Below are 27,739 nucleotides of genomic sequence, written 5' to 3'. Positions count from 1 at the left end.
CACTTCCCAGAAAAACAATATCTATTCTTCATCAAATATCTATTTAAGGATGCCCCATGATATTCATTACACTGACAAATGAAAGTCTGGTGAGTGAAATGCCTTAATTAAAGTCATTGCAGGATCATGCTAAAAATACGGCACTGACTGAGGAACAAAGAAAAAAAAAAGAAAAAGTGGAGTGTCTCTTGAGAGGCTTACATTGGTTTTTCTGCGACAGCGTGAGAGATTGAGGTACAGAGAGACCCTCAGGTCCTTAAATGCCTTCAGGTCATCGCCAAAGCCTTCTCTAGGAAACTTCCTCAGGGCGTACTGGTACCTCTGGGCTGCCTCTTTCATCTTCCCTTTCTGGAGGACACATGGAGGGCAGTGAGGAAGAGGACAGAGCCAGAAGGAAAAAATGTGGGGGAAGAGAAGCGGGGCAAGGCATTCACCAGATACTCCCACAATAGCTGTTCCCTGGCTCGAGCCCTCCCCTCCCCTCCCCTCCCATCAATCACGCGTACGACACACAGGCGAGCTCAAATAACACACAAACACACACGTAACACCTGACAGGTTCAGTCCTTCCTGTAGCAAAACTCAATCTGTTAAATGTCAGGCATCTATCACGGCTCCTCTGGTAAGCGTTGTGGAACGTACACATCTATTCATTTTCTGCATTTAACAGAGCTGAAAGCAAAGATAGAAACCCCTCTGCTGTGCTGAACTGAACTATATTGTTCAGTGCCTTTTTCACTTCCATATAAACAAACATAACATCATCTGGTAATAACTCGGGCTACATTTGTGCATTTTAGTGGAGCCGAGAAGTTTAGGAGCACAAAACATTTCATTAATGCATAAAAACGCTCACAACAGTTGACAGTAAGTGATTTCTTTGCCACTCGCACGTTACCTTGTAAAGTAGGTTTCCCTCCTCCATCAGCTTCTGAAGGAGGATGATCAGGATGTCGGGCTTAGAAGTAGCCATGGCCCAGGCAGCATTCCCTGTGGGTGTAGAGAGGAAAGAGAGAAGTAGGGAGAGGCGTGTTATGATGGCGTTGCTGGTACCAACGGGTGGTGACTTTATTTTAATTTGGTACAAGGTAAAGTTACCTAAAGATTGTACCTGATCGATCGTAAGGAGACGTTCTGTAGCCTTAGTTTATTGAAGGCAGTTAAGACAGAGTTAGGAGGGAGAGAGTGAAGAGAAAAGAGGTCATGCAGCAGCAAAGAGTAGTTATTTGTAGTGAAAGAAAATGGTTTTGCATCTTCAGTAGTAAATGTATGTGTTAGAAGATTCAAAGGTTCTGTCCCTTTTGTTTTTTTTTAGTCATAGCAGAGTACACTGAAGATAAGCTACAGACCCAGATAGCTATATGAATGTCATTTAGGTGATAAGTCACATTCTTAAATTAGCCAAGCAGCACATGAGGGAGAAGAGAAAGGACACACACATGCACTTGCATACCAGTAGAAGTGAGCAGACACACACACACACACACTGAACAGTGGCTGTACAGCAGGAATGGAAACAGGGTTTTTCCACAACATTCCACAGAATCAGTCAGAGCTCATTCTTAGTGCCATGAGATACTGAGCAAGACAGAAACAAGGCAGACACAGAGCCAAAACATGATACTGAGTGTCTCTCAGTGTTTGCTGAGACGTGGAAGAGCTCCGCAAACCACAGACAACTTATACAGACCGCAGGCCTAACAGCTGACAAAGTGACAAGCTGACAGTGTGCACACAACACTACATACATAACTAACAAAGTCTACATTTCCAGTAGTTTTACACCAGACATACGGTCTTTAAAAATGCAGAGTGCTTACCCAGCTTGGCCCCTTTCTTTAGCAGAGTCACCACCACAGACGTGTTCCGACAGCCTATGGCCCTGTCCAGAGGCCTCATCCCACTGTAGTCCACATGCTCTATCACTGCTCCTCTCTCCACCAAATACTGGACCTACGTGAGAGCACCAACGGTTAGACATTCAAAAACAATGTGCTGACAGTCGAGAGCTGGGCTAACACTGAATGGTATGTGCTCAATCATGGAAGAGGGATGCTGTCTGTTAAGGCTAAATGAGGTCGGTGTGTGGCGTTTATGTGCATGACTACACCAGGGGAGTGTGTGTCTGGATGAAGAAGCCTAAACAAATTTCACTTACAATCTCTGCATCTCCGTAGAAGGCAGCGAGGTCCAGCGGTGTCCGTCCGTTTTTATCCGTGTGGTCGATGACCGCACCTTTCTCCACCAAAAACTGCACTACGTTCTTATGTCCTTTTAAACATGCCCAGCTCAGGGGTGTCAGTCCCTCCTTGTCCATCGACGTCAAAGATGCACCTTTAAGACAAACGACAGTCACTTAATATTAACACACACAGCTAATTTAATGCATCCAGCTAACGGCTGTTCCCCGCCCCGTCATTTCTTGGTGAATGAGAGCAATGGTGGATGCTCTGTGGTGGTGGCGGTGGCGGTGATGCTGCAGCAGCTCACCTTTAGAAAGCAGAAACTCTACGGTGCTCAGGTGACCCTCGCAGGCAGCCACCATGAGTAGGGTCCTGCCCTGCTTGTCGCTGATATTTATGTCAGCACCACGCTGCAAAAGCAGCTCTGCAATCTAGGAAATAGACAAAAACACGAATCAGACACATCTGGGTGCACAGAGCTCACACAAGACATTTGTTGACTGTTGTTGAGTTTGCTTATGTAGCAGAGGCCATGACCTGATGTCAATTACAAAACAATTAGTTAATTAATTAAGTTAGTTAATGAATGAGCTATAGGCAGAGCAGAAAACCACGCTATACAAAAATAAAATAGCACACATTGTTATGGAGAAGTTGTTCAGGTATAATAGTAGTTTGAAGCAGTGTGGTTGCTGTGGATACAGACGGGTAGTAATAGTAATAGTATTAGTAGTCTAGGGCAAAAGTGCCACTCTGCATGTCTCACCTGCCAGTGTCCCTGTCTGACGGCACAGAATAGAGGAGACACCCCCCGCCGGTTGACCTGCTGCACCACCGCCCCCTCCTCCAACAGGAAGGTGCATACCTCCATCTTCCCCCGGCCTGCTGCTGCGGTCAAGGCTAAAGGGAGGAGAGAGGACACACACACAGACGTTAGCATTGATGTAGGTCTGACTTCTTTATTTAGATCTACATTTGCACAGAGGAGCAGGTTCGTTTCAGGATACTGTGCAGTGGTGAGACAAGAGTGGAATTTAAATCATCCCTCTTAACAACACTAACCCAGAGAGGACACCGCATAGCGAGCAGATTAGTGCACATGATAACACGTGTGTAGTACAGAGAGATTTACGCTGTTCATGAGCAACATCCCCCGTCTGTAGTAGCCCACACGCATGTGGAAAAGGAGAGGCTAATAGTGTTTGCAATCTCAGAATCCCTCCTATTCACTGCAGAGCAAAGATGAGTAGAGAAATGCAGGCTAATGTTTGGTACTAATTGAGTTTAAAAACAGACAATTATGTTATGCTTATTAAACTCATTAAATCCCTGCCTCAATCTCCCCGGGCCTTGTACAGAGAGATGAGAATTCAGTCGTTTTATGCACCAGAAGACAAACATTAGACAACAAAGTCAAACAATTCTGTTTAACACCAATTCTTGTTTATATTTTGTATCTTTTTCAGACCACGATTAACTGGAATTAACTGCATCTAATTCATTTTTAACAAAAAAGAAGAACATCTATTCGCATCTGTGAAGATAACAAAGACAGATTCTTGAAATGTACGGATGCTGACGTATGGCGGCAGATGGGCCGGTCTTAAATGAGCGCTGGTTGTCAAAACAGAGCGAGATCCACTGTAAGAATCAGAACAGCTCTGCTCTCAAATTCACCTCAGAGAGATTAAAACCTTCATATCTGACTGACATCATCCATCTGGATGAACAGTCATCAGTGCCAAACAACTCCGCCCTCCATCTGCTCCAAATATGGATATCCTCACACACAGCACAATAAAGAATGATGACTCTGAGCAGCTAAACTTAAGCTGTGTTTAGCAGCACCTGGGGTGGGCCTGGGTCACAACGTCTCAGCATTCCTGCTCTTCAGAGAAGGAGCTCCTTTTTTCTACATTTATTGCGTCAGTGTGACTTGCTGCTTCATTGCTATCAATAAAGTCTTGCCTTGTTTTATCTGACATTTTGCAAGCTACTCATCAGCTTTGTCTCAAATCTGTTCTGCCTGCTCCTCTAGCCCACCTACAGAGCTGCTATGACCGTATATTGCGGAAGAGACTCTAAATCTAAAGTAAATCCATTGCAGTGTTTTTATCCACCTCTATTTCATCATCAGACTGCAGAAACCCAAGACATAATGACAACAATGAGGTTGTGCCCTGGCATTTTAACCACAGCTTTGCAGATAAACAACCTGAAACCTACTAACACTGCCAAAGATTATTTGTAATAACTTCTGACCATAGTTTGGGTTTTTTCCATTTGTCCTCGCTAATGTTATTGTTGCTTAAGCTACTCATATATTTATTTTCAGGCTAAAATAAACATAGACAAGCCAATTAAGTATGACTCAATAATTGACAAAATGTCAATTTCAAACAGTTGCAGGGAATATCTAAAAGGCACGAGTGACACGCTGTTATTTGTAAAATGGCAGGTTTGCTTTGCCTGGGGACGTAGCAGGTCCTCAATTATATGTAAGATGCATTTCTACCGAGCACACAGGGATGATTTTGCTCGTCCTCCACCTCTGTGAACAAACTTTCAATTCTATTGTCTAAAATGTTTTCTTTTATAACTAGCTGCTCCACATTGGAAGAGAGAAATGAGTGACCGGAAAGGAGCTAATTTGAGTTAAAGTTTGAGTTTGGAGTTAAATGTTGATTAATGTTTATTTAGGAGCATTTCTTTATGTGTGTTTGACTCGATAGAGAGCTACTTCAGCATGGACATACAGTACATTCTCGACACAGGAAAGCCCTGACCACCAATAGCTTGTTTGCCTATGACGTGAAGTCACCGCAGATGGAGAGCAGGAAGTGATTTTCTACGGTGTAAAGCACTAGTTATTAAAATGAATTATTGCCATGACAACTGACAAGAATAATCTACACAGAAGAGCCCACTGGCTACTACATTTGTCATAAGATGCTATATATTTATTTTTGTTATGCCTAACGAAATGCCTGAGAGTGGCCTGTACTCGTGTAGGTACAATGGAAAACAAAATCCATCATAAAATGATATATGATTTACGAAAGATTATCCTACTGCAACACAAGAATATGTTGGTCTTTGCTTTGAGCCAGTGCCGCTGCTGTGTGTTCACCACGATGAGAATGAGTCTGTGCAGTTAAATGATCTTTCTTTGCATAACGGGGAAAGAGTTCTGCATCCTAAGAGGAGATTTTGCACAGATGTGCAATGCATTCCACCTCTAGTTAAACACAGGACAGAGTGGTCCTATTTGCATAGAGATGTAATATTCCCTTGAATTTTAAATGTGAAATACATTTTCACAGAGACAGGTTGTTATCGGAGAATTGTTTCAGAGACAGCGATGAACGGCCTGCCTTAAAGGGGATATTTCAGGAGCTTTGTTAGTTTTGGTATTTTCTGCATCAGAGCATCGGCTGCTAGTCGGTTGGATTATTAAATCTGCACAATGAATAACAGAAAAGGGATTTGTGGTGAAACTGAGGTTTAATATATCGCTCATTGCTAATCATTTCTGTTGTTTGCATTGTGCCGAGTCATTTTCCTGTTTGTGGTGAATTCGTCTACAAAGTTCCATCTCTACCTGTAATACACCACTAAATATTCATTTTATGTCGGCAGAAGAAAAAAAAAAAAGCCTCTTCACAACCCACTGGACAGAAATCAACATGGTGCTTGTAAATGTGTTTACCAACCTATTTTCCCTGAATGCAGATGAGCCTCAGGCTCATTTTAAATGAGTGCCAGGTGGCTGCAACAATATTTGAATATGCGGCTGTGTTAAGGGTTTGGGAGTCACTTTTCTTTTAGGTCAGTAGTGCCATAGCTCAGCACCTTTCCACTGCTACTTGTGACCTCATTACTTTAGCAGGCACACCAAGTCAGTGCTGGCTGTGATTTAACATTGACTTTGGAAATGGATCTGAGAGGTAAATACTGCAGCAGCTACAGGTGACTCTGGTTTTTGAGAGTATGATTATTATTATTCACAGCAATGTCATGTCCAAAGTACCCTGGGCTGGAATCTAGGCGGCTATATATCAGGGTTAGTACTGCGACCCAAAGCTTTGGACAAATGTAATATGTTTTCAACAACAAGAAGGCAGGTATTTCTATTATACCAGAACAGATTCTAATCATATCAGTGGAAAACGGAACAGCAGTTTCATGAAGGCATATTTCAGGGGAACGACTCTTTGTCCCAGGACTTTAATAAGGTCTGAAGTTCCTGAAGTCATTTAGCAGGGCACAAACATCACTTAACGACACTGTGAACAGTCTCTCTACTAATAAGCTGACCTACATTCCCATAGCATCAAACCTTTGGTGCTAAACCCTGCTGGCTTACAAAGAGACACTATTATTAAAATTCTATTTCTTTTTTTCCTGCACCAAAAAAGCATCAGACACTGCTGTCAAATAAGAAGGGGAGTGATTTGAACATTTATAGCTCTGGATCAGTTAACTGTCAGAGCAAAAGCTCACATTGAAGATGAGATGTTTTCAAATGTGCCAAACATTTCAAAACACTACTTTTTCTACTTTAATCAGGCAGAAACACAAACCTGGCAGCCGTTTGAAAAACCTTCTCAGAAAAAAGTTCAGCTAATATCAAGAGCTAAATACATATATATTAAAAATCTCAGTGAAAATCTATGGTTAAAGATTAGAATCAATACTGCAGCTATAGCCTGCTTAATCGTCTATTTTAGTCAGAATGGGCTCATAATTTGTTGCTGTGTTGAAGAAAACTTGAAAGTAGCCACTGAGACCATGAACTCAATAGGTAAGTGTTTACTGATGTAATAAGTCACTTCCAACCAATCAGACTTCTTTTTGTGACCTGCAGGCCTTTAGAATGAACGCCAGTTTAATACACTTCCGCATTGCCTTTGATTTCCAGACCCAAACGTTACATCCACTTCTTTTATACAATCTATGGGTAGACCTCAATGTGCACCTGCAATGTATACAACAGATGGAGTTAAAAATGAACGTCAAAATGTCCAAACTGTTGGTCGTATCTTAACATGAGAGTACCAAGGGGGATACTTTAGCTGAAATCCAGCACCATGTTGGAAAATCATTGTTCAGAGGAAATGCTGTGTTGACCAAACTCTAAGTAGAAACCCACATGGCCCACAACAAGTAATGCTTCTACCAGAAAGTACAGCACAGGAAAAACTTGGACCAGCTATGAAAATGCACACACATTTGGAATGAGCGACCTCTACATCAAACAGAGAGCATTACTGTGCAGACAAGAGCTGCAAGACCTTTCCGCTGAAGCACGCAATTACAACAGTGAGGTCCAGAATGCTAAAACAGCAGGTGATAATACTGGGGAGTCACGTAATGCAAAAAGATGGATGAAAACATACCTGTCTCTCCCCACAGTGTGTCGTGGCTATCAATTTGCACAGCATGCTCATTATTCAACGCCAGCAAGCCTCTCACAACCTGCCAGAAAAGAAACACAGATTAATGGCATACTGTTTTAGCATAAGATATCAAATAACCTTTCAAGAGGATATAAAACATGCTAATTTTATTGCAGAATAAGAACAAAAAATGGGATACTGCCTAAGTAAATTATTTTAAATCAATCACAGCAGAGTGGCGAACCACTGGATCCTGAACCAATCTGATTAATACTTTAACAGGGTCTCCTACTACATGTGGGTTGACAGCTTTGCTTGGCCCAGTTCGGTTATTCTAAGCCAGGTCTCTGGATCCCATTCCAACTAATGAGGAAGCCAAAATAAACCTTGAGCCTGCATCACACCTGTGTGGCTGGTAGCGCTGCACTGTGATCGATCCCCGAATCCTGCTCTCAGGCATACAAGGCCGAATGACACTTCGAACTATAAGTCATTACCACTGCGAACAAGATGTGCTCAGGTTTTATCTATTGTTCCCTCTGCTCTTCGATTTATTTTCTTATGGATGGTTGTTGTGAAAACACACAGGACAGAATGTGTGTGCTGTTGTGAAGTATAGAAAAAACGTTTGAAATTCAATGTAGAGCACATTTTGTTCTCTTTGTGTGGTTCTTCATTTACTTCTTTCAAAAACATCAACTACTTTTAATATTCAGAGGAGCTGGTGAAGGTTGATGGTGTGTTAAGTAAAACGTGCACGTGTGTTAGTCGGACCTGTGTGTGTCCCATGCTGGACGCTGCTATCAAAGCCTGCTGCAGAGCTTTGTTCTTCAGAGCGCAGTCCTGCTGCTGCCCCTCTGCACTCCATTCTAGCTCCAGCAGGTACTGGATAATCTCTGGGTGTCCTCGGAGAGCGGCATGGACCAGCGCACACTGGCCACTCTTATCTACATGATCGACCTGGTGGAAATACAACACGGTAAGCTTTACTGCGCAAAAACACAGATGGTAAGCTTTACTGCAGAAAATATGATCAACACCTCGGGTGAATGCACTGCATGTTTAAATAGCTCCTATTTATTGTTAGAACTAGAGGGTTAAAAAGGTAGGCTCCTCACCTTGGCCCCCCTCTTGCAGAGCAGCATGACTAGTCCCAAGTGTCCTGCAGCGGCTGAGAAGCACAGAGGGCTCATGCCGTTTTCAGACACCACATCTACGCTGGCCCCAAACTCAAGCAGCAGGGAGGCAATTTCCTGGTGACCAAGGTGGCACTGGACGCAAAGCACCGGGGCGTTGTTCAGGACCTCTGTGCGGTAATTCACGTTTGCCCCACCAAGCATTAGCAGACGGCTCACCTGATTGTACAAATGCGATGCAAAGACAGACAGCTAGTGTATTATTTGCAAACAATTCCACGTCATTGCACGTATAACCCAAACTTATGTAAGATAAAATTTAAGATGTATTTCAACATTACCTTTCATTTGAATTAAAACCAAATGGAACTGCCTCAGTGAGGAGGCGAAACATCGATATCAACATGCTGCAATTTCGAGGTGAAAAATGTAGCTGTATGTGAAGTCAAGCCCAATATCACAAGTCTGCCTGAATGGGCTTTACTTTTTGTGTAGCATATAACACCCTTGATTCAGATAAGGAAAATCTCGCCTAATAAAACCTGTAAAGGAGAAAAAGTGGAAGTAACCTTCAGGAAGCAACAGAGAAGTGATCCCCGCTTCAAGACGGACAGACGTGCAACAGATGTGTGTATAGAATAGGTGAAAATAGCAAAATTACAATGTGGAAAATCAGGTTGTGATTAGAGATAAACTGTAAATATGTATGAAGAATATTTGTCCTGGAGGATCATGTGAATCCTTATGCACTCAACACCCAGTTTCATTTCCTGTTGTCTGATACTCATTTGGCTCCATGGTTCTGTGTAACTAAGCATTTATTATTGATTTCCTCATCATGGAAGAGAATAACATGCTTAATAATTTGCATTCACTTGAATGTGACCACTTCATTTGGTGTCTGACCTTTGCTTGGAGAAAAATCTCAAGACAAGGCTTTTGTGCTGAAGTGAGTTACGAGGGCAAAATCAAATGTATCTTAATTTGTTGGATCCACTGTGGAGTAAATTAACAGAAATTCTGTTTTTTTCCCCAGAGGACAGAACAAGGTCAGTCTGTAAATGTCTCGTAACTCGTAAATAAACAATGAGGATGATAACACAACTGAAAGAAAAATGTAGGATAATTCAGCTCAGAATACATGATTCGGGCATAATGGCCTTCACAGGAAAAGCCAATAATTTACTTCCCCTCAAAACAAAACCCAGAAGGTGCACAGGCAGTTGTCTTAATCTGAAATAATATTGATGTTACAAGTTGAAAAAGCTCTACTACTTGGCCTTGTGTTTGTGTGATGTGGAAAGGCACCTTCCGCGAAGCTCCAGAAGCAACAAATCATTAATAGACTATCAGAGAAGTCAAAAGTGCATATAACATCGGACCAAATTAAAAGAAATTAGATCATTTATATTTATAGTAAAAATATAACCTCATATGACTTCCTGCCCCCCATTAATCTTGTGCTGACTTTTTCACTCTGCGCGTTTCCTCTTTTCTTCATCCTGGCACACATTTCATCGATATCTACTTCCCAATTTCCTGCAAACATTTTTCATTTTCTGTGCTGCTCATATGACAGTAAAAATACCTCTGCACTGTCTGATACATAAATGGCTAATCACTGTGTGAAATAAGCAACTGATTATTTCAGTCTGGAAATATTATTCAGCTGCAAGATACAAATGATATCACAACTGGCTGAAGATGCAAGCTGAATGTATCTGCCTTTTTCAAATAACTTAAAGCGGTTGGCCAACCATTATCAGTTAGCGCACCATCTTATCACTCACACACTCGTCTCGTTTGATCTAGTCTGTAATCTTTGCTAATGTGAGGCACAAACATTCTAAATCTATCATTGTCCACAGCCAGACATCATTTAATTTCATGGGAAAATAGCAAATGTTTTGTGGGCTAAAATGAATAAAAGAGCTTGACTCATAAAACAGTTTGGAGGTGAAGGAGAGACATTTAAGCATCCATTTGAATTGTGTAACTCACTCTGAATCAAATTATTTGTGTATTCATTTACACTTAAGCCAGCCTTGTTGATGGCATTTGCTTGGCCTTGCAGACAAGCGATGGCCACGGAACGAGCTACTGACAACAAACAACATGCGTCAAAGCATCTTAATACCGCTTTTCACGGTGGTTGTGCTGAACTCACACTCATCCCTGTAAGTACGTGGAAGGAACTGAGCGTGACATTTATAATAATTCACAACTTAACTGCCATCTGTGGAACTAAAGCATTCAGGGAGGAGATTTGAGAGCGTCAGATGTAATAATACTCTGTAAGCTAATCATCGTGGAGTGTGATTTGAAAGTTTTAGGAAAATTATTTGCACTCTGAAGTGTTGAGATTATCACTGAGCACATTGTGAGTTTGTAATTTTGGGCTGCAACTATAGATTATTTCAATTATCAATAATCTACTGTTTTTTTAACAGTTGCTAGTGAAACTCAAAATCAAAGCCAAAAATAACAGTAACTTTCTATCATGAGTAACCAGAAATCAGAGAGATGTCAAATTTCTTATTTTGACTGACTACCTGTCAAATAACCCAAGAAGATTCTATATACACTGATATAAAACTGAAAATGCTAATGGTAATGAATTGGTTTCCATTTTCGTCATCTCATCTGCTAGTGGGACTGGGAGTGTTTCAGGTCCGACTGACACACAAGAGCTGGAGAACACTTTTACCTTCACGTTGGGTGTGTAGAGATTCCTCAGGGAGGCCAAGGCCGCAGAGAGGCCGTCGGCACTGCAGCTGATCCACAGAGCCTGCAGCACACTGGATGACACACCTGTCCTCTTACTCAGACCCTGCACAGACACACACCAATGCATATTCAAATTTAAGAACACACGAACACACGTACATATAGTCAATGAACCTGAGCTGCACAAGCTGTCGGTGTTTCGCTGCACATCCCATGGCTTATCCTCTGGTGAAATATACTCAATAAACATAACATGAAATAAACATCATGCACTTCCTGGAAAGGATGGAGTTCAATCAAAAATGAGTATTGAGAGCATGCACAGCTGTACCTTGAAGATGTGTGCTTTGAGGATGTGATGTCCCAGCTCCATGGTCTGCTGACGATTCAGTTTCCCCTCTTGGCGGGAAAGCATGAAGGCCATGAGAGCGTGGCCAGTCCTGGGTTAGGAAACAACAGAGAGGATACTCAGCTTTTCTTTATCGTGTGTAAAACTTAATGTTCATGAAATGTTTTATGTACGTAACATACGGTAGTCTCATCTGGTCTTAATTTTGGGTAATTTTTCGCCATATGTAAACCAACTGGTGCATCTGGTGTTCACTCGGGTCACTAAGAGCACCACGTATTGCCATAAAGAACCACTTAGTTCTGTGCTTTTGCGAATTAGGTATAAATGCTGGGTAATGCCCCACTGAAAGATGGGTAAGAGAGTAAAACTCCTGGGTTCTCCTGTCCTTCTTCACTCAGGCACTCCAGCGTTAATTAATGCAGAACTTCATTAAAAGGACATGCATGATTGCAGATCATTTTGATCTAGTTAAAAGTCCCTCTATTCATGCTCAGGCACAAACAGAGAGGCAGTGCAGCAAGCTTTTGTCTGCATGAGCATTCCCTGTGTCAGTCTCTGAGCCTTTGTTTTTTTAATGATGGAGTTGGAGGGCTGTGAATGACCGGAATATGAATCTTGGCTGTGGTTCATTTAGAGATACCACTGTGTGAGCAGAGGTGATACTGACGAGCAAAAAGTGTGAATGACTGAAGTTTCTAATGTGGGTGAGGGGGCTCCAGAATTACAATTAGGTTGCATTAGATAAGCCTGTCTCACAGGGTAGGCTGGAGCATTGATGTAAAGCTGGCATCACTTCTCACTCTCCAGCTTCATCAAAGGGAGACGGATGGATGGCTTTCAAAACATTTTGGTTATATATGGTTTAGAAAAACATGATTTTTTTTTGTATTTACAAATAAAGGCTTATTTTAATAATGAGATAAAAACCTGTGGATAAATGTGATACCAACTTCATTGAGATCTTTATTGACGTGTATGAAAATAAGGTGTGAATAAGGTTGTGCTATGTTTGCTGTATTTCTATGCTTCTATGAAAAAAATTAAATATAACAAAAAAAAAGCCTGTCTCACAGGGCCAGAAGGGAACACCGTTAATATTGAATACTGAAGACTCTTCTGGAAATTCAGCCTAAATTGAATAAATGATTGATTCACATGACTGCATAAATTATGTAAAATGTTAAGGACAAAATTTTCCTAACTTGGGCTGTGGTGTATTTCTTGACTGATTCAAAGGTCTAAGGTCCCACATACAGCTATTTTAAAAGTATTGTTTGTTTATTATTATTTATTGTTAGCTTTAGTTTTTTAATTGAAATTCAGCTATTCTGTCTGTTGCAGGGGTCTCTGAATGTCTCTCCAATCCTTCATGAGTGAAATGGCAGCCATAATTCGCATGTGTCACATGACAGTCTCAAAATTATTGTGAGGACATTTTGAATAAAAGCCTCCTGCTGTTATTAATTCATTTGACTACTGACATGTAATTATCCCCATGGCTTCATTTATACTTTTCTACAGACTGTCTGAGGTCTAATTGTGATGCATTGCAAGAACATTTTCTAGATGCACCACAGGCTTGTCATGTGTGTAATACTAGCTCACATTCCTAAAGGGAGAGCTGCTGAGTTGCAGTATTTGCTCACGGAGCAGCGGACTGACCTGGGGTCACAGAGGAAGTCTGTACTCTCTCCATCAGCTCTCCACACCAGCCACTCTCTGAAGGAGGGGTGGCAGAACATGCGCGTCCTGTCCCGCCGTTTGATGAGGAAGCATGAAAGCAACTCCATGCGCTGCTGGAAGTCCTCCCATTGCAGCTCCCCTTGGATGAAGCCGGCATTTATGGCGTGGAACAGCTGCTCGTCAGTCATGGGGTGCAGTGAGGCAAGTGCCACATTGAGGATGGGCAGCGAGCGCTCAAAGGCTGAATTGGTCATGAACTTCATGTTGCATTGTAACTGGTAAAGCTCAGCCAGCGAGACGGGCACGACTTTGTAGCCGGCACTCTTGATCACCAGGTGGCCTCTCTCAAACAGATCCAGGGTGAGTTTGAGATACAGGTAGGAGCCCTGGCTGCGTGAGATCAGGTGGCTACTGAGCTTGCCAACTGTTATGGGGTCGCCTTTGCCATTCAGGCTAATATTGTTCATAATATCCTTGCTGCCATTGATACGGTACTGGATATATGCATTGAGGTCATTGCTTATCTCTTTGTTTTCAGAAAAGTCATCCAGGGAGATCTTGGAGAAGGGCAGAAGGCTGGTGATCTCCTATGGTAGAAACAAAATAAAGACAGTCAGTGATGTATATAAAGTAATGTTTTTAGAGCCATGCTGCTTGACTTCTTCACCATTAAAATTTTACTTTAACAGCTTAATTTAATGCGGCTGAGCTGCTGCACCCAGTTTCTGAAAACTGGCAAATAAGGAACCACATCAACAAACTCCTCTGAGAAAAAAGGTCAATCATAGTCCAAACAGGTTATTAATTCACACAGGTTATTAAAGGTAGAGTAGCATGAGGACATCAAGCATTGACAATTTGACATTACGGAAATGCCCCAATAAAATATTAATACTCAAATAACAATAATTTTCTAATTAGTCCACAATATAAATTGAATTAGACATTATACAGGCAAAAGCATTCTTCACATCCTGAGACCTGCCATTTGAAAAATAAATGCTTATGTGTGTTTTCTATTAGAGGGCTGTCTTTGAGCAGCAGGGGAGCACAGACACTGAGCTATCAGGCCAACACAGACACTTGTTACTGTTGGAAATGCGGCCATAAGAAAAACAGGACAGTGAGTATTCAGAGGCAGGGGATGGATAGGATGGTTTGGGGGGGGGGGCAACATGAGCACTTCTAGCAGAGGTCTGAGCCAGAGCTCACATTTCAATCTATGTCCTGGGGGTTGGAGAAATCAATACACCTTAATCCTCCACCTCTCTGCCTGTCTGCAGCTAGAGAAACATTGCCTCAGTGAGATAACACTCTCTGCCTCATCGTGATGAGGTACAGCAGACACACACAAACACATGTGTCCATGTACAGAGTCACTGAAACGCACATAATCCCCGAGGTGGGTGAAGTACCAGCAACACCTCACAGATATATCAGATATTACTCTAGCAAGCAAAGGCCAATATCCTGAACACTTCTTCCTCGGTGAAATATGATTTGTTTTCTCAAAATGCAAACCAAAATTGTGACACTTTCATGACACTTCTACAGACAAGTATGATGCTGTGGTTGCCAACTGAGTGGCATTTTTTCGTGGCTTCCATTGAAGGAGGAATGTTATATCCAATGCTATATGAATGATTCGTCCTTTACGTCTACTACTTAATCGACCATTGTGACATATCAAACTGGCTAGCAGTGGCAGAGGCGGTGACATAAATTCCTTTCAATTAAATAACTGCTTCACTGTGTCAGCCACCTACATTCACTTTCTCAGAAATGTATTAAGCAAATTAAGAAAGTCAACTGGCACATTGAAAAAATCTTAAACTGATCCTAAAGATCTAATAGAGGTGAAAACATAAGAACAGAATATAAAATGTCAGAGTTGATATATTGACTTAATACATCTAGAGAGCCTCGCTGTGAACCGAATATTAAATCTGGCTCCCAGTTGCAGGGTAAAAACAAATGGGCTGAATTGTGTTTGTAGTGCGTTGCATAACAATGGACACTAGCTTGACCCAGCTTCTGCCTGAGCATTAATAATTTGAGTTCTGGGTGTCAGTCAGTCAGCTATCGCATTACTAACCCAGGTTCAGCGCTTTGTCCCAGCAAAGAAAATCAGCTGTCGTGTGGCTCATCAGGCATGCCAAATCCTCAGCTAACGCCAGTGTGAGTTCAACAAAGGCCCCGCGCATTTCTGTGACTGGTCGACCAAGTGTTACTTTTCCTTTCAAGCTAGGCAGCTCAAAGTGACTGACTGCTCCTTCCGTGTCATGCAGTCTTGATTCCCGGGTCACTGATACTTCAATTCCTTCCAGAAAGTGGCTGGATATGCTTGACAAAAAAAGACTCAGTAGAGAGTACAGTATGATAAGGAGGAGCAGCTCAGGAAACCCTTTCCACTTTCATCTTTGTCAAAAGCTACAGGATCTGATGGCAGTCAGTGGCAGAATTCTGATATCGCCTAACCTACAATAATAAACTGATTGTAACTCTCCCTTAAAACTTGATCTAGAAATTAGCCTGAATGACGGCGATTCATTCTGTCATATTCCAAGAGCACCTTTCGTGTAAGACAAACCAAATAAAATGTATTTTATTAATAAACTCTTACCAGTAAATTGATGCGGACAGTGACCACCAGTTTAAGCCAGGAGGGGAATTTGGCAATGATCTTAGTGATGAAGGAGGCAATGGTGTCTCCGTAGTCAGGCTTATGGAACTCGGCTTCGTTCAGCCCGTCTACCAAGATGATGTGGTCCTCCTCGGGAATCTTACGCTCTGGAAACATGCACACCATAACCAACAAAGGTAAGACTATGTATTAGTTTAACTAAATTGCTCATGGTGAGTGTGCAGACAGGTGACCTGCTTTAGTACAGTAACTAAACCTTGTGTGTGGTGTGGTTGGAGTGAGTGGTAAGAGTCACCAACTACAGGGCCACTGCTCCCAATTCACTTCTACTGAAATGTCAAGCTACATTTGCTCTGTTAAGAAAACAGTTAATACTTTCAGTTGCAGCTTCTTGAGTCACTCTGGGAAAACAAAATGTCCCTGATTCTTTGGTATTACCATGAGCTTTTAATACTCATATAACATTCATACTATATAATGTTTGCAAGCCGATATGTCTTTTTATGACATGGCGAATTCATGTAATATATGAGTTGCAGATAGCGTGTAGTTGGAAGAGGGATAGAAAAGGAAACTACAGAGAAGTATGCAAGGCAAGGCTAACAGACATTTCAGATGATCTACAGATAAATGGACACTATTACTTAATGTCTGCCATAACATATATTTCCTATAGTGTGAAGTGACATACTGTACGTTTGTTGAAGAATAAATCACTAAAAGAGCCAAATTGAGTGACAACAGAAGAAATCTTTGAACATAAAATATTATGCAGTGGCAGCTTACCTTTACGAAGGTTAGCTAGTGGCTCGAGGACGCCCCTCCGGAAGGCGGCCATGGGGTCCTGGACACAGGAGCGCAGACTGAGCATGCTCTGGAGGTGGGGCTCTTTCAGCAACAGCTCCCGGTACGCACTGAGCTGGTGTGCTCTGCACAGCAGGGCAGCGATACTATGTACAAACTCTGGTACCAGGCAGGTGTACGTGTTATCTGCCTGACAGTAGTGATATGCCACCACCTGGAACACAAAGGGAAGGGAGAAAAGCAGATAATTGTGAGGTTATTTCAGGTGTAAGAAGATTTAAAAAAAAAAAAAAAAAGGTGGAATCATTAGTGAAGAGTGTTAATTAGTTTTTGCTTTGGCAATGGCAATATGCAAAGCTGGGAACATTCAATAAACTAAAAAAAAACATAAGCTGTCTTGACTAAAAACCAAATTCGGTGGATTAAGTGTACAGCGAATGTCCATAAAGCCATAAAGCATCAACTAAGCTGAGAATGACTTTATTCACCCATGTCCACTCAGAAGGGATGATGGAGTAGCTGACCACCCCAGATAAACTCTACTATAAAAAGGAGCCAGTGGATCCCAGGTGGAGCTCTAAAAGAAGGATCTTCTGTGTCCGAACAGGTTACTGCAGTGTTCAAAGGAGGTCTGATTTAGAAAGAAAAAGGAGGGAGAGGAAAGAGAGATTCCCTGGGGATGGATGACTCTGTTCTAATTACAGTCCAACCTGGAGGAGCTGACACACTTCCAGGGCCAGCAGGAGGAGGAGCGGGTGACCTGTTCCTCTGCTGGCTTTACCTCTGCTGCTGCTGTCTTTTGCTCCATCAACAATGATGACCGAGCCGCTGGAAAAATCACTGACTAAAGTCTACTTTCTTCCAAGCCATACCACATAGTGACATCAAGTGCATTTATATTTCTTTTGTAATGGAGGAAATATAAACCACATGGTCCACCATAAGCACTCTGGCTGCAGCAAAGTGAGGTGGAAACTAGGCTGAGAATTGGGACTGAACTGCCATTTCACTGAAGTAGCAAAGATGCTGACAGTGATTTAGAGATCTGAAACGAGGCTGGACGGGAACAATGAAACCAACTTTCAACAACAATCCAGAATCTCATGATGGTGGTGCTCAAAGTGGGGACTGTGAGTGAAAATAGTAATTGCAATTTAAGTGGAACCAAAGCCTGGGATTGATCTGTGGCAAATTTCACTCATGTCGTTCAACACAATATCCCCTAATTATCTCCAGATGTGTATTATTTACAAAAGCGGCATAATAATGTGTGGCTCAGAGAAGCTATGTGGTAGTCACTCTGTAAAGTGTATAACTCACAGTTATATTTAGCCGAATCTAAATGCAGTCTAGGACTGCCATTGAAACCATGGGATTAAATTTGCTCTACATACCATCATAAACAAGATATATGTAAGAGAATAGGAACTGAATTAAGAATAACACAGCAACTGATTCATATATATCATTTCAGAAAAGATATTCAGATATTAGACTACACCGAGGTACAGAATTTTGTACTATTTCTGAGGGCTTTGTTTTGTAGATTTGTAAAGATTTAACAACAAAGCAAGAGATGGAAGGTGCAAAATAATGTTCTGTAAATAAATTAATTAGACTTCTTAATGTAGACTATTGCGTCATCAATGAGCAATATGAAACTCAACAAATGATGCAACACTCTGTAGTGCACCTGCAGTGCTTCATCTGCTAGCACAGCAACGAATTTACTGGTGAGAAACAATGCCTTAAAACATGGCTCTGTCTCAGAAGTAAGACTTCCAATAAATAGGAGTAAAACTTCCAATAAACCATAAAATGTAATGGCCTCAGTGCCCCTGTTATGAAATCACTTTTGAATCGATGATTAAAAAGAACTGACAGAATTTGACAGAAGCTGCTCAGTGTTGCATCAGTATTCACGCATCACAGGAAGAGAGCTCCTGGGAGAGCGCCTGTTGGAAACACTTTGCACAATAATTGACTTGGGGGAAATTGCTTGAATTTCAGAGAAATGTAGATGAGCCTCGGTGGCCTAACGTCAGCTGTCTGGAGCATGAACTTCAGCGTTCCCTTAGTAAAAAGGCAAACTGTGCTGTAGTCGTCTCATGCCCCATTTCACTCATATAGAGGCATCCAAGACAGGGCAAGGGTGTTAAACCCTGAAGCTGTTACAGCGACACCAGGATGGATCAGTAACATTAGAGATGAGGAAATAGCAGGATCAGTGAAATAGTCCCTTTAGAACACTGAGTCATCCATCAAAAGAGCTAACAACCCGTAATCGCAAAGGTATTCAAAGCGAGTGAATGCCATCGTGAATCTAAAATATTCTCTAAAACACAGTGGTCCTCAATCTTCCTTGTTAAACCTCTCAGCAGGCAAAGCAATGCCAAAGTTATTAAACGGGTGCGAGAGTTTCACTCAACTAAGGATTTCTGAAAATGAACTGAGGGTGCAGGTGTTGCATGCTAAGCAGCCAATCAATGGTGCCGCTTTATAAACAACTCATGAGACACGGTTTTAGCAAGTAGTCACTGCAGGTGCAGGCGTGAAGACCAGGAGAGAAGTTTGAGCCACTTATTTCAAGATGCCAAACACGAAAATGCAAGATTTGATGATTAGAAACTAATTCACAAAAGCGCATCACCACGACAGTTTCAACAGCAGCATCCCAAGATGTGGAGCTAATAATCATCAAACCAGAGGACAGCCGCAAGCAGCAATTCCACGAACCAAGCAGTAACTGGAGAACATTTCAGACAGGTACAGTGCTGACTTGTCTGCCCACTGAACAATATTCATCGTAACCGGAGAAAGCATTGCAGAAATACAGTCCGACTCCCATTTGTGTCTTTGCTGTCAACCCTGTCGCAGAAAAGTGGTTTTCAATAATGATGACAGCGTCACTGACTTTACCACAGAAAAGTTTTACCTGTTCACACAGAGAATATGTTTTATAATAAAAACTTCCCCATATGCCTATTTTGCCGGCTAGTAAAACTGAATCTTTGACTAAAGTGATTCTATCCGACTCAGGTCAGCTTTATCAGATCATGGCCAAATGGGTCAAAGTGCGTAACTGTTTGTAGAAACAGCAATCTCAAATATGCAGACTGAGTGAGAAGGTAGAAACTAAAATAATTAGTAGATGTAATGTAATGTAATGAAACCATTTGTAGATTTACTCAAAATTAATTAGAAGCCTATGGGTTAAAAGTGCATCCTACAACAAGGTTGAACTCATGATGAACAGCTTGGATCAAAAGGATCAAATCAGATGCGGCAGAAAAGAGATATCGTCGTTTTTATTCCACACATTTTTCTTCCTTGTCAAAATCTGGCCCTTGATTACCCACAATGCAACTCAATCACGGACAGTTCGTTCAAAGAGTCAGATGTGCTGTGCTAGTGGTGGCTAACGTAGGCTCAATCCAGGAGCGGACTGCAGGGGTCTGGTAAACTCACTTCTTTCTAACTCTCCACCCACAGATTTCATTTTCAAATGTGTACTCAGCCCCAACTGACAAGTGACATCACTTGAGACAACTTATCAGATTTCACCCAGCTCCCTCCAGAGCTACAAAAGGCTTTCTTTTTTTTCATATATCTACTTGTATTCCTAACACCTCCAGATTCACTTTGATGTGGAAAATCAGTAGAGTTCCCATTTAAGGCGACGGCCATGAACCGCAACATCGCTGATTTGCTTCTGGCCGCAACCTTTGTTACATGTCGTTTACAGTCTCTCTCTCATCACATTTCCTGTCATCTCTCCTCTGTTGGGTGTCAAATAAAGGCTTAAAATGCCCCCCAAAACTGAAAAAATAGGTTTTCTATGTGCAGAGCATGATAAAAAGCAATAGACCTTATGTGCTTTTTTTGATGTCCAGCCAATCTAATGAATTACAGCTTGGTGCTGTTCAGTGACAGACAGTGAAAGGCAGCAGCTGAGATGTAACCTCTACAGACTGTCTGAACCCAAGTAAATGTCAGACTGCACTATAAGAAAGAAAAGAAAGTGTGCTATTTAGGATAACAACTCTGACTATACTGTTGGCGTGTTCCCATGGCAGCACAGAGATAGGCCCTGTGGTAGTTTTCACCCTACACAATGCAAATACCTTCCATGCTTATGACCTGAGCCGAAGTTTTCTATCTTCCTACTTCCTAACACTGCAGTACTGAGATGCAGCAGACATTAATATTGGACCGGCTTTTCATTTCGAGTCTTTAACTAAGCTCGCTGCTTCTCAAATCAAACAAGTCTGCGATATTAAAGGTCTCTGAAAGACCAATGGAGGCTCTGTCTTTCGTAATCTCAGCAGATTGCTGAAGACCGTCCATATTTCAAAGGCCTAATATCAAACAAATTAACATAAACAACCATAAATCATATACAAACACATACAAAATAAATTAACTGAGCTTTGCCACTATCAGGCTTCTGCAGTGCATCTCATACATAGTAAAGGAAACTCTGCACACAAGTGAAAGTATCACTGCCAACAACACACAGGGGAAGATGCATGAAGGGTAGATATACATTCTGTCCAAAAAAGTAAACCCAGTATATCAATCGATGAACATCATAGACAGCGGATCCCCGTGCATCAGTTTAAATGATTGATTCATTATCATAAAAATAACTGATTTAACAGTAAAACAATAGTAATATTTGTATTAAGTGAGTTATTCAGTCAAATACCAGACCCAGGGTGAGGGTTGCGTCAGGAAGGGTAAAAAACTAACGCCAAAATCTACAAGCGGATCATCCGCTGTGGCGACCCAGGAAGGGAGCAGCCAGAAAAAGGACAACAACATTCAGTCAAACACCAGCTAGAGCAGGTACTGTTGAAATAGTTAATCAGAATCAGAATCAGAATTACTTTAATAATCCCCAGGGGGAAATTGCTTAGTTAAACGAGGAGCTCTGGCTACAGGCGACATAAAGGGAAGGTAAACACTGTAACGACACTGATTTGAGGTACAGTGCAGTGTTGGCTATAGTTGTACCTTTGCAGCCAGGCGTTTGACAGCCTCCTCTCTACGTCGCTGCATCTCGGGGGTCCCCGGGCAGCTGTTGGTCCTCAGTGTGTTGGTAGCACTGGAAGGGGGAGTGGGCTGTGGTGGCTGGCTGAGGGGAAGTTCTGTGCTTGGACCCCCACCACCTGGAAGACAAATAAATATAGAGATGAGGATGTCATTTATTTTCTACTTGATGCATTAGCAGAACTTGTTTTATGCTGTTTATGCTTTAGGCAGATGAGGCCATAATTTGTTTAACAGTATTTGAGATTTGAGTTGATACACTCTGTGAATATCTCCTCAGTTTACTACCAAACTCTGAAAACTAATATTAACAATATGTTGTTATTGTATTAACAATATAACAACATTAATTAATTAACTAATCTAGTGTTTACATGCAAAGGCAAATATGAAAACTGATTACTTTTAGGGGAGGCACTGGGACTGTTGGAGGCAATCTGGCGCATGCGACCTCCGTGGCAGCTGAGCGCTACTAGCCGGGAGATAATGGCCGTCTTCCCATAACCCACACTGCCCACCACTACAGCTCCGTGGTTCTCTGTGGACTCGCTGGCCTTCAGGACATCTTCCAGCTGCTGAAAGAGCCAATCTCGGCCCACGAACACAGAGTCTGTGGTGATGCTGGGCACCTCAAACAGCAAGGGCTTGAGCATGATGTCCACAGGTTTGTAGGGAGCAAAACGAGCTAAGGAAAACAAGGATAGGAAAGAAACAAATCAGAATTATGGCAGAATTGTGGCATAATATTTGATCACAAATGGAAAAATAGGCAGTGTCACAGGCACTGCTTCTTAGACAAAGACATGAAGCATGCTTCAGTTTGATTTTGGAATGAATCCCACTTTCTGTCAGTAATAATACAACATTTTCATGCTGAAACCTCCACCACTGTAAGGTCTGTGCAGCCTCTGAATGATGTACCAATAACACATTAACAACACTGGACCTTTCTCTTTAAACTTTTTAAAGGATTGTTTTAAATTCATCTGAGAGCTTTGCTCTTCCAGAGTGCGCCACATGCATCTAAAACCTGAACAGTGTAGTCTTCAAACTGCGTCTTCTTTCATTGTCTGCTTTAGCTTAGATAAATTGCAATTTAAGTGGAATCACAATTTAAGTGGACTTGAAAGAGGACTCTATCTGGTCCACTCCAACACTAATTAGATCTAAGAACACTTCTTCACTCAGGAACTCTTGTAAAGCTCTGATTATCTCTACTAATATCAGTATCACAACAACCACTAATATCAATGCTGCTAGTTCTTGCTTTTACAATTACTACTCACACAACTTGTGATAGTTACTTATTAATAATAATTCTACATTGGGAGGACGGTTTGCAGGACTCCAGAAAGAATTCAATGGCACCAGCAACCAGTATATTTTTTAGAAGTATTCCATGTTCTTCAATGTAATGGCGACCAGCACATTTGGCATAAAAGATTACGTAGGAGTGTATAATTTTGTGGCTTATCTAAACATAATACTGTCAGATATACAGATAAATGTGAGATTTAATAAACATATGCATATAATCTTCTGCTGGTCACTTGCTTGCAAACTTTTGACCTCATCTGTTGTGTGGGTTATGGTGGAGTTTCTTGCACACACTCCCGACTCGATTGAAAGTCAAGAAATCATATCTCATTTCTTAACTCACCAGTCAAGAGCAGTTTAAGACTCACAATAAATGGCATACAACTGTCTGCAGTCCTTAAAACTAAACACGTGCGTACATCCTCTGCACCTTGTCTTGTATTTTGTTTATTTCAGTGAACTTTGTAAAGCACTATGAGACACACTGTTGTGATATTGGGCTATACAAATAAATTGAACTGAATGTTTGCTTCACTCTACTGAATGTAGCATCACTCATTCTTTCAATGTTTTTTTTTTGCAGTGGGAACCAGGTGAAACAATTTTGTTCCTCTGTGTACTGTACTGTACTGCGCTGTATACAGAAGTCTGTCTTATCTTATCTCTTACACAGTATAGAACAAAAATTCAGTCTGAACAGAAGTAGACTGGACCTCTGTACTGATTTTTCTTCCACAGGGATATAAAAATTAATCCACCGACACGATGCTTCAGTATCAACTTCATATTTAAGGACGTGTGGAAAGAGGGTTAAATAGTTTGAGTATCTAATGATGTCATATTAAATTATTCATGTTCCCATTAAATATTCACTCTGAGGGGGCTCTCTCAGTGAGACCGAGGTTTCAAAACATATAACCGAGATAAAGTCTGGTGAATCATAGAAACCTTACAGTATGTGATTTTATCTGTAGAGCTAACTGTGTGTAGGGACCAACAACAATCAGCATCAATGTAATTCAGTGCAGTGTTTTTGTACTGTACTTAAACACACTGGATTTCAAATTAAACAACAACTATGAGGTTAAAGTGCAGACTTTTAGCTTTAATTTGAGGGTGTCCACATCCACCATGAATGAAACGTGACTTTTTAAACGTGACTTTTTTTTTTGTCACTGTTTCAATAGAAATCTAGTGCACTGGAGTAGATATGCAGTTGACACGTCACTGCCCAAATACTTACAATTTCAAATTGTGCTGTATACAACAATATTCTCATGTATTGGTTCAAACTGAATATTAGTTACTTTAAATAAATCTCCAATCTCATAATTTTACAATCTGCTGACAGTAACACCAAATATGTGAAAACTAACATGGCTAACACTGCAACTGACAAAAGTACAACATAAATGTATAAATTAATAATATCTCCAAAAAATTAATTGGCTGGTAAATCAAATAGCTGATGTGTTTTTCCACGTTTTCCTGGTTGCTTCATGTGTATCTTCAGCGACAATTCATTGCGCATTCACCTTTAGAGTCCTGAGGTGGCCTTCCTCCTGTATTATGCCACGGCAGGCGAATGGATGTCCGCAGGGGGGTGTTGCGTTGTTCATCAAGAAAGCTCAGGTCTTCCAGCTTTGTGGAACTGGTGGCTGTAAAAAGAGACACAGACAGACATAAAGGGAAAGTGAAGCAGATGCATCAAATGTATTTGTCACATAGAATATAAAGAGTAGGACAGAAAGTAAGGCTAAAATTTTGTTGCACATTTGGCATCTCTGTGAGAGGATAACTGAAGAAGAGGCAAGCTTGTGTGCACTGACATTTGTACTTTGCTTGAGGCAGTGTGTGCAGGTACGAGTATACTGTAGCAGGAAGAATGAAAGTATCCCTAAGTCAAGAGAAAAATGCTCCCGTTTTCTTTGATTTGAGTTGACAGCTACACACAATATAGCACTGAGAGGTCTGTCCTCACAAACACCCCCATTGGGACGTACAAAGAGGCCCGATTACCTTTAAAAATACAATAACCATAAGCAAAATACAATATCCAAGGGAGAATAAATAAATATATATATATATATATATATATATATATATATATATATATATATATATATATATATATATATATATATATATTTCTTTTTATTATTATTTTTTTCTACAGGTTCACTGCTACATTGGGTAGAAATGACTCATTACTGTCAAACTGCTTGTAATTACAGCTCATTTCTCTCCAATTTCAACACCATCATGCAAATAATATAATTCAGCACACAGTAATTTACGAACAGGGCAAAATGACATCATGCAGTAGAGAACACCATCCAAATTACTGTTATACTCATCTTGGAGAAAAAAAAAAATTTCTACTAAACATTAATCTTTAAACATCTTACAGTATAATGGAGCCAGAAAAAAATGTTTGAATTTATGTTCTGTTCAGAGTTTGTTAGGATTTTGACTTTTTTAGCAGATGGGTGAGAGGTCTCTGGGTAGAAGATGTCGGTGGTGATTTAAACTGTGCAGGTGAACTGTTGTGCCAGTGATTAAAAGGCAATTCAACTCCAAGTTTGAAGTATGAGCCACGGTCTGTAAACATAATGAAGATATGTATTAGTGCAACAAGGTCTCTCTTGCAATTGCTGTTCACTATTCAAAAATGCCATCACCATGGTGATCCATGCTCTCTTGGCCCTGTTGAGTAACACAATCAACCCAAAGCAACACATTTCTACTTTATCAACCTCAGCTGGGAGAGACTGTCACAAACACTCAACTCTTCACTTCACTCCCTCTCTCCCCTCACTTGGTCGCTAACTTGCTCTCTGGAATGTCCCACTAATTAAAATCCGTCTACTGACAACAGAGTAACTGAGGAAGCTGCCATCAATACAACTGTGACTGGAATAAAAGAAGGCCCTCATGGTTACTTTTACTCTGCAATGGATGGTGCTTTCACAATTAAATAATGGATAAAGTTAAGCTCATAATAACAAAGTTAAGAAATCAACAAAGGTAAACACATTATTTGAAGTCAGAGCAACACGGCACTAATACAGCAACAAAGCTGATGTAAAACTGAACAGCTACTTACATGAAACAGCTGAGCCCGAAAGGATAGTGGGAATTCTCAAAGCCCTCCCCTTGTCGCCCGCTTGGAATACACTACGGCAGGCATACAGGCAAGTAGGCAGGGTGCAGACCCTCTGCTAAATCACTGGAGAGTGCTCTCAGTGGATGAGCTCACTGAGGGCACAAAAGCGATTCCCCTGCCCCAGTGCTCCCATGCAGGCACAGTGGCAGCATTCAGCTGCCGAGCAGAGGACTTGGCTGCTCCCTCCGTAGCGCTCAGCCAGTCACAGCATCCACAGCTCTCGCTAAATTAATGCAACGCTTTCCAAAGTGTCACCCTCCCTGCAATCGCTACAAAATTGCATACACCTCAGTCCATGTGCTGCATGCATTTGCTCGCACACACAGACACTGACACACACAAAATTCGGTACACAAGCAGCAGAGGGTGAAAAGGGAATGAATTAGAGGAAACATAAATGGAAAACCAAGCGATTCAGTGTCCAGTGGCTGATTACAGTCCGGAACGGGCAGCTACTGTGGTAGTAATCAATGATTCTGGCTGGTGTGGGGTGAGGGATAAGAGAGGGGCATGTAAAAAAGAGGTACAAGCAGTAGAATTCTAAATAAGTACATGAAAGAATAGGACTTTCATATGTGGGGGGTAAGACAGAAGACTATGCAGTTAATCTCCACTACTCACACAGGTCACTATTGCGCTTTAGAGGTGGAGGTAGACAACTCAAAAGCCCCACCTCGTTCAACACCAGGAACATCATTTTTAAAAGGGTCCAATAAGCTAAAACTGAAGGTAATGCTCGGTTTGACATTCCTTAAGTAGTTTAAATGCACAAATTCCTTCATTCCTGTCTGTGATTATGCATTCCGCACCATAACCATTTTTCCTTTTTGTTCAGTCATATCTCATGTTGTCCATAATTCTTTCAAAGCCTAGAATTTCCCTCTAATCCACCTCCTCAATTCTGTTTCTGCCCTCAGTCTCCAGATTCCTTCCTATTCTTGCACAACTCTATTCAGTGACAAAATGTATGTGATACCTGGAAGCCTGTGCTTTCAATGGCTTTGAAGCTGTACAAAAGTGCCAAGACTGTATTCTGATGAAAAAATTGCATTCTTTTTTTTCCTCACGCAGGTCTGCCCTTTGAAATCTTCAGCTCTGTTTCCCATGACGCTACAGAGAAGAGGGCTGAGCTCCTCTGCTGCAACCACAGCCGCCCTTATCTCCCAGACCTGAATCTGCTCTCCTCTTTAGCAATGGATACAATCAATACTCACATCTTTTTGCCCACCTTCTTGCCTTTTCAAGCGGAAGGTACCACAGTTTTTAGATAAGACTC

General features: G+C 41.4%; 1 protein-coding gene across 2 annotated transcripts in view; it reads right to left on the bottom strand.

Moving 5' to 3' along the window:
- The window catches only part of tanc1b (tetratricopeptide repeat, ankyrin repeat and coiled-coil containing 1b), a 98,998-nt gene that overhangs the window by 3,658 nt on the left and 67,601 nt on the right, over positions 1–27,739 (bottom strand). For both annotated transcript variants that reach the window (XM_070837920.1, XM_070837921.1), the window contains exons 8-24: positions 24,833–24,955; positions 22,384–22,665; positions 21,945–22,099; positions 16,911–17,142; positions 16,104–16,270; positions 13,460–14,067; positions 11,777–11,885; positions 11,426–11,548; positions 8,701–8,937; positions 8,357–8,542; positions 7,583–7,661; positions 2,950–3,083; positions 2,491–2,614; positions 2,159–2,334; positions 1,821–1,953; positions 899–990; positions 202–348 (exon numbers count right to left, since the gene is read on the bottom strand). In XM_070837920.1, coding sequence (XP_070694021.1) covers positions 202–348; positions 899–990; positions 1,821–1,953; positions 2,159–2,334; positions 2,491–2,614; positions 2,950–3,083; positions 7,583–7,661; positions 8,357–8,542; positions 8,701–8,937; positions 11,426–11,548; positions 11,777–11,885; positions 13,460–14,067; positions 16,104–16,270; positions 16,911–17,142; positions 21,945–22,099; positions 22,384–22,665; positions 24,833–24,955 — 3,107 coding nt within the window. The remainder of the gene's footprint in view (positions 1–201; positions 349–898; positions 991–1,820; positions 1,954–2,158; positions 2,335–2,490; positions 2,615–2,949; positions 3,084–7,582; positions 7,662–8,356; positions 8,543–8,700; positions 8,938–11,425; positions 11,549–11,776; positions 11,886–13,459; positions 14,068–16,103; positions 16,271–16,910; positions 17,143–21,944; positions 22,100–22,383; positions 22,666–24,832; positions 24,956–27,739) is intronic.

Source organism: Pempheris klunzingeri, chromosome 10 (assembly GCF_042242105.1).
Source record: "Pempheris klunzingeri isolate RE-2024b chromosome 10, fPemKlu1.hap1, whole genome shotgun sequence".
NCBI lineage: Eukaryota > Metazoa > Chordata > Actinopteri > Acropomatiformes > Pempheridae > Pempheris > Pempheris klunzingeri.
Note: the sequence above shows the minus strand (reverse complement) of the source record. Positions and strands in the feature narration are given on the sequence as shown.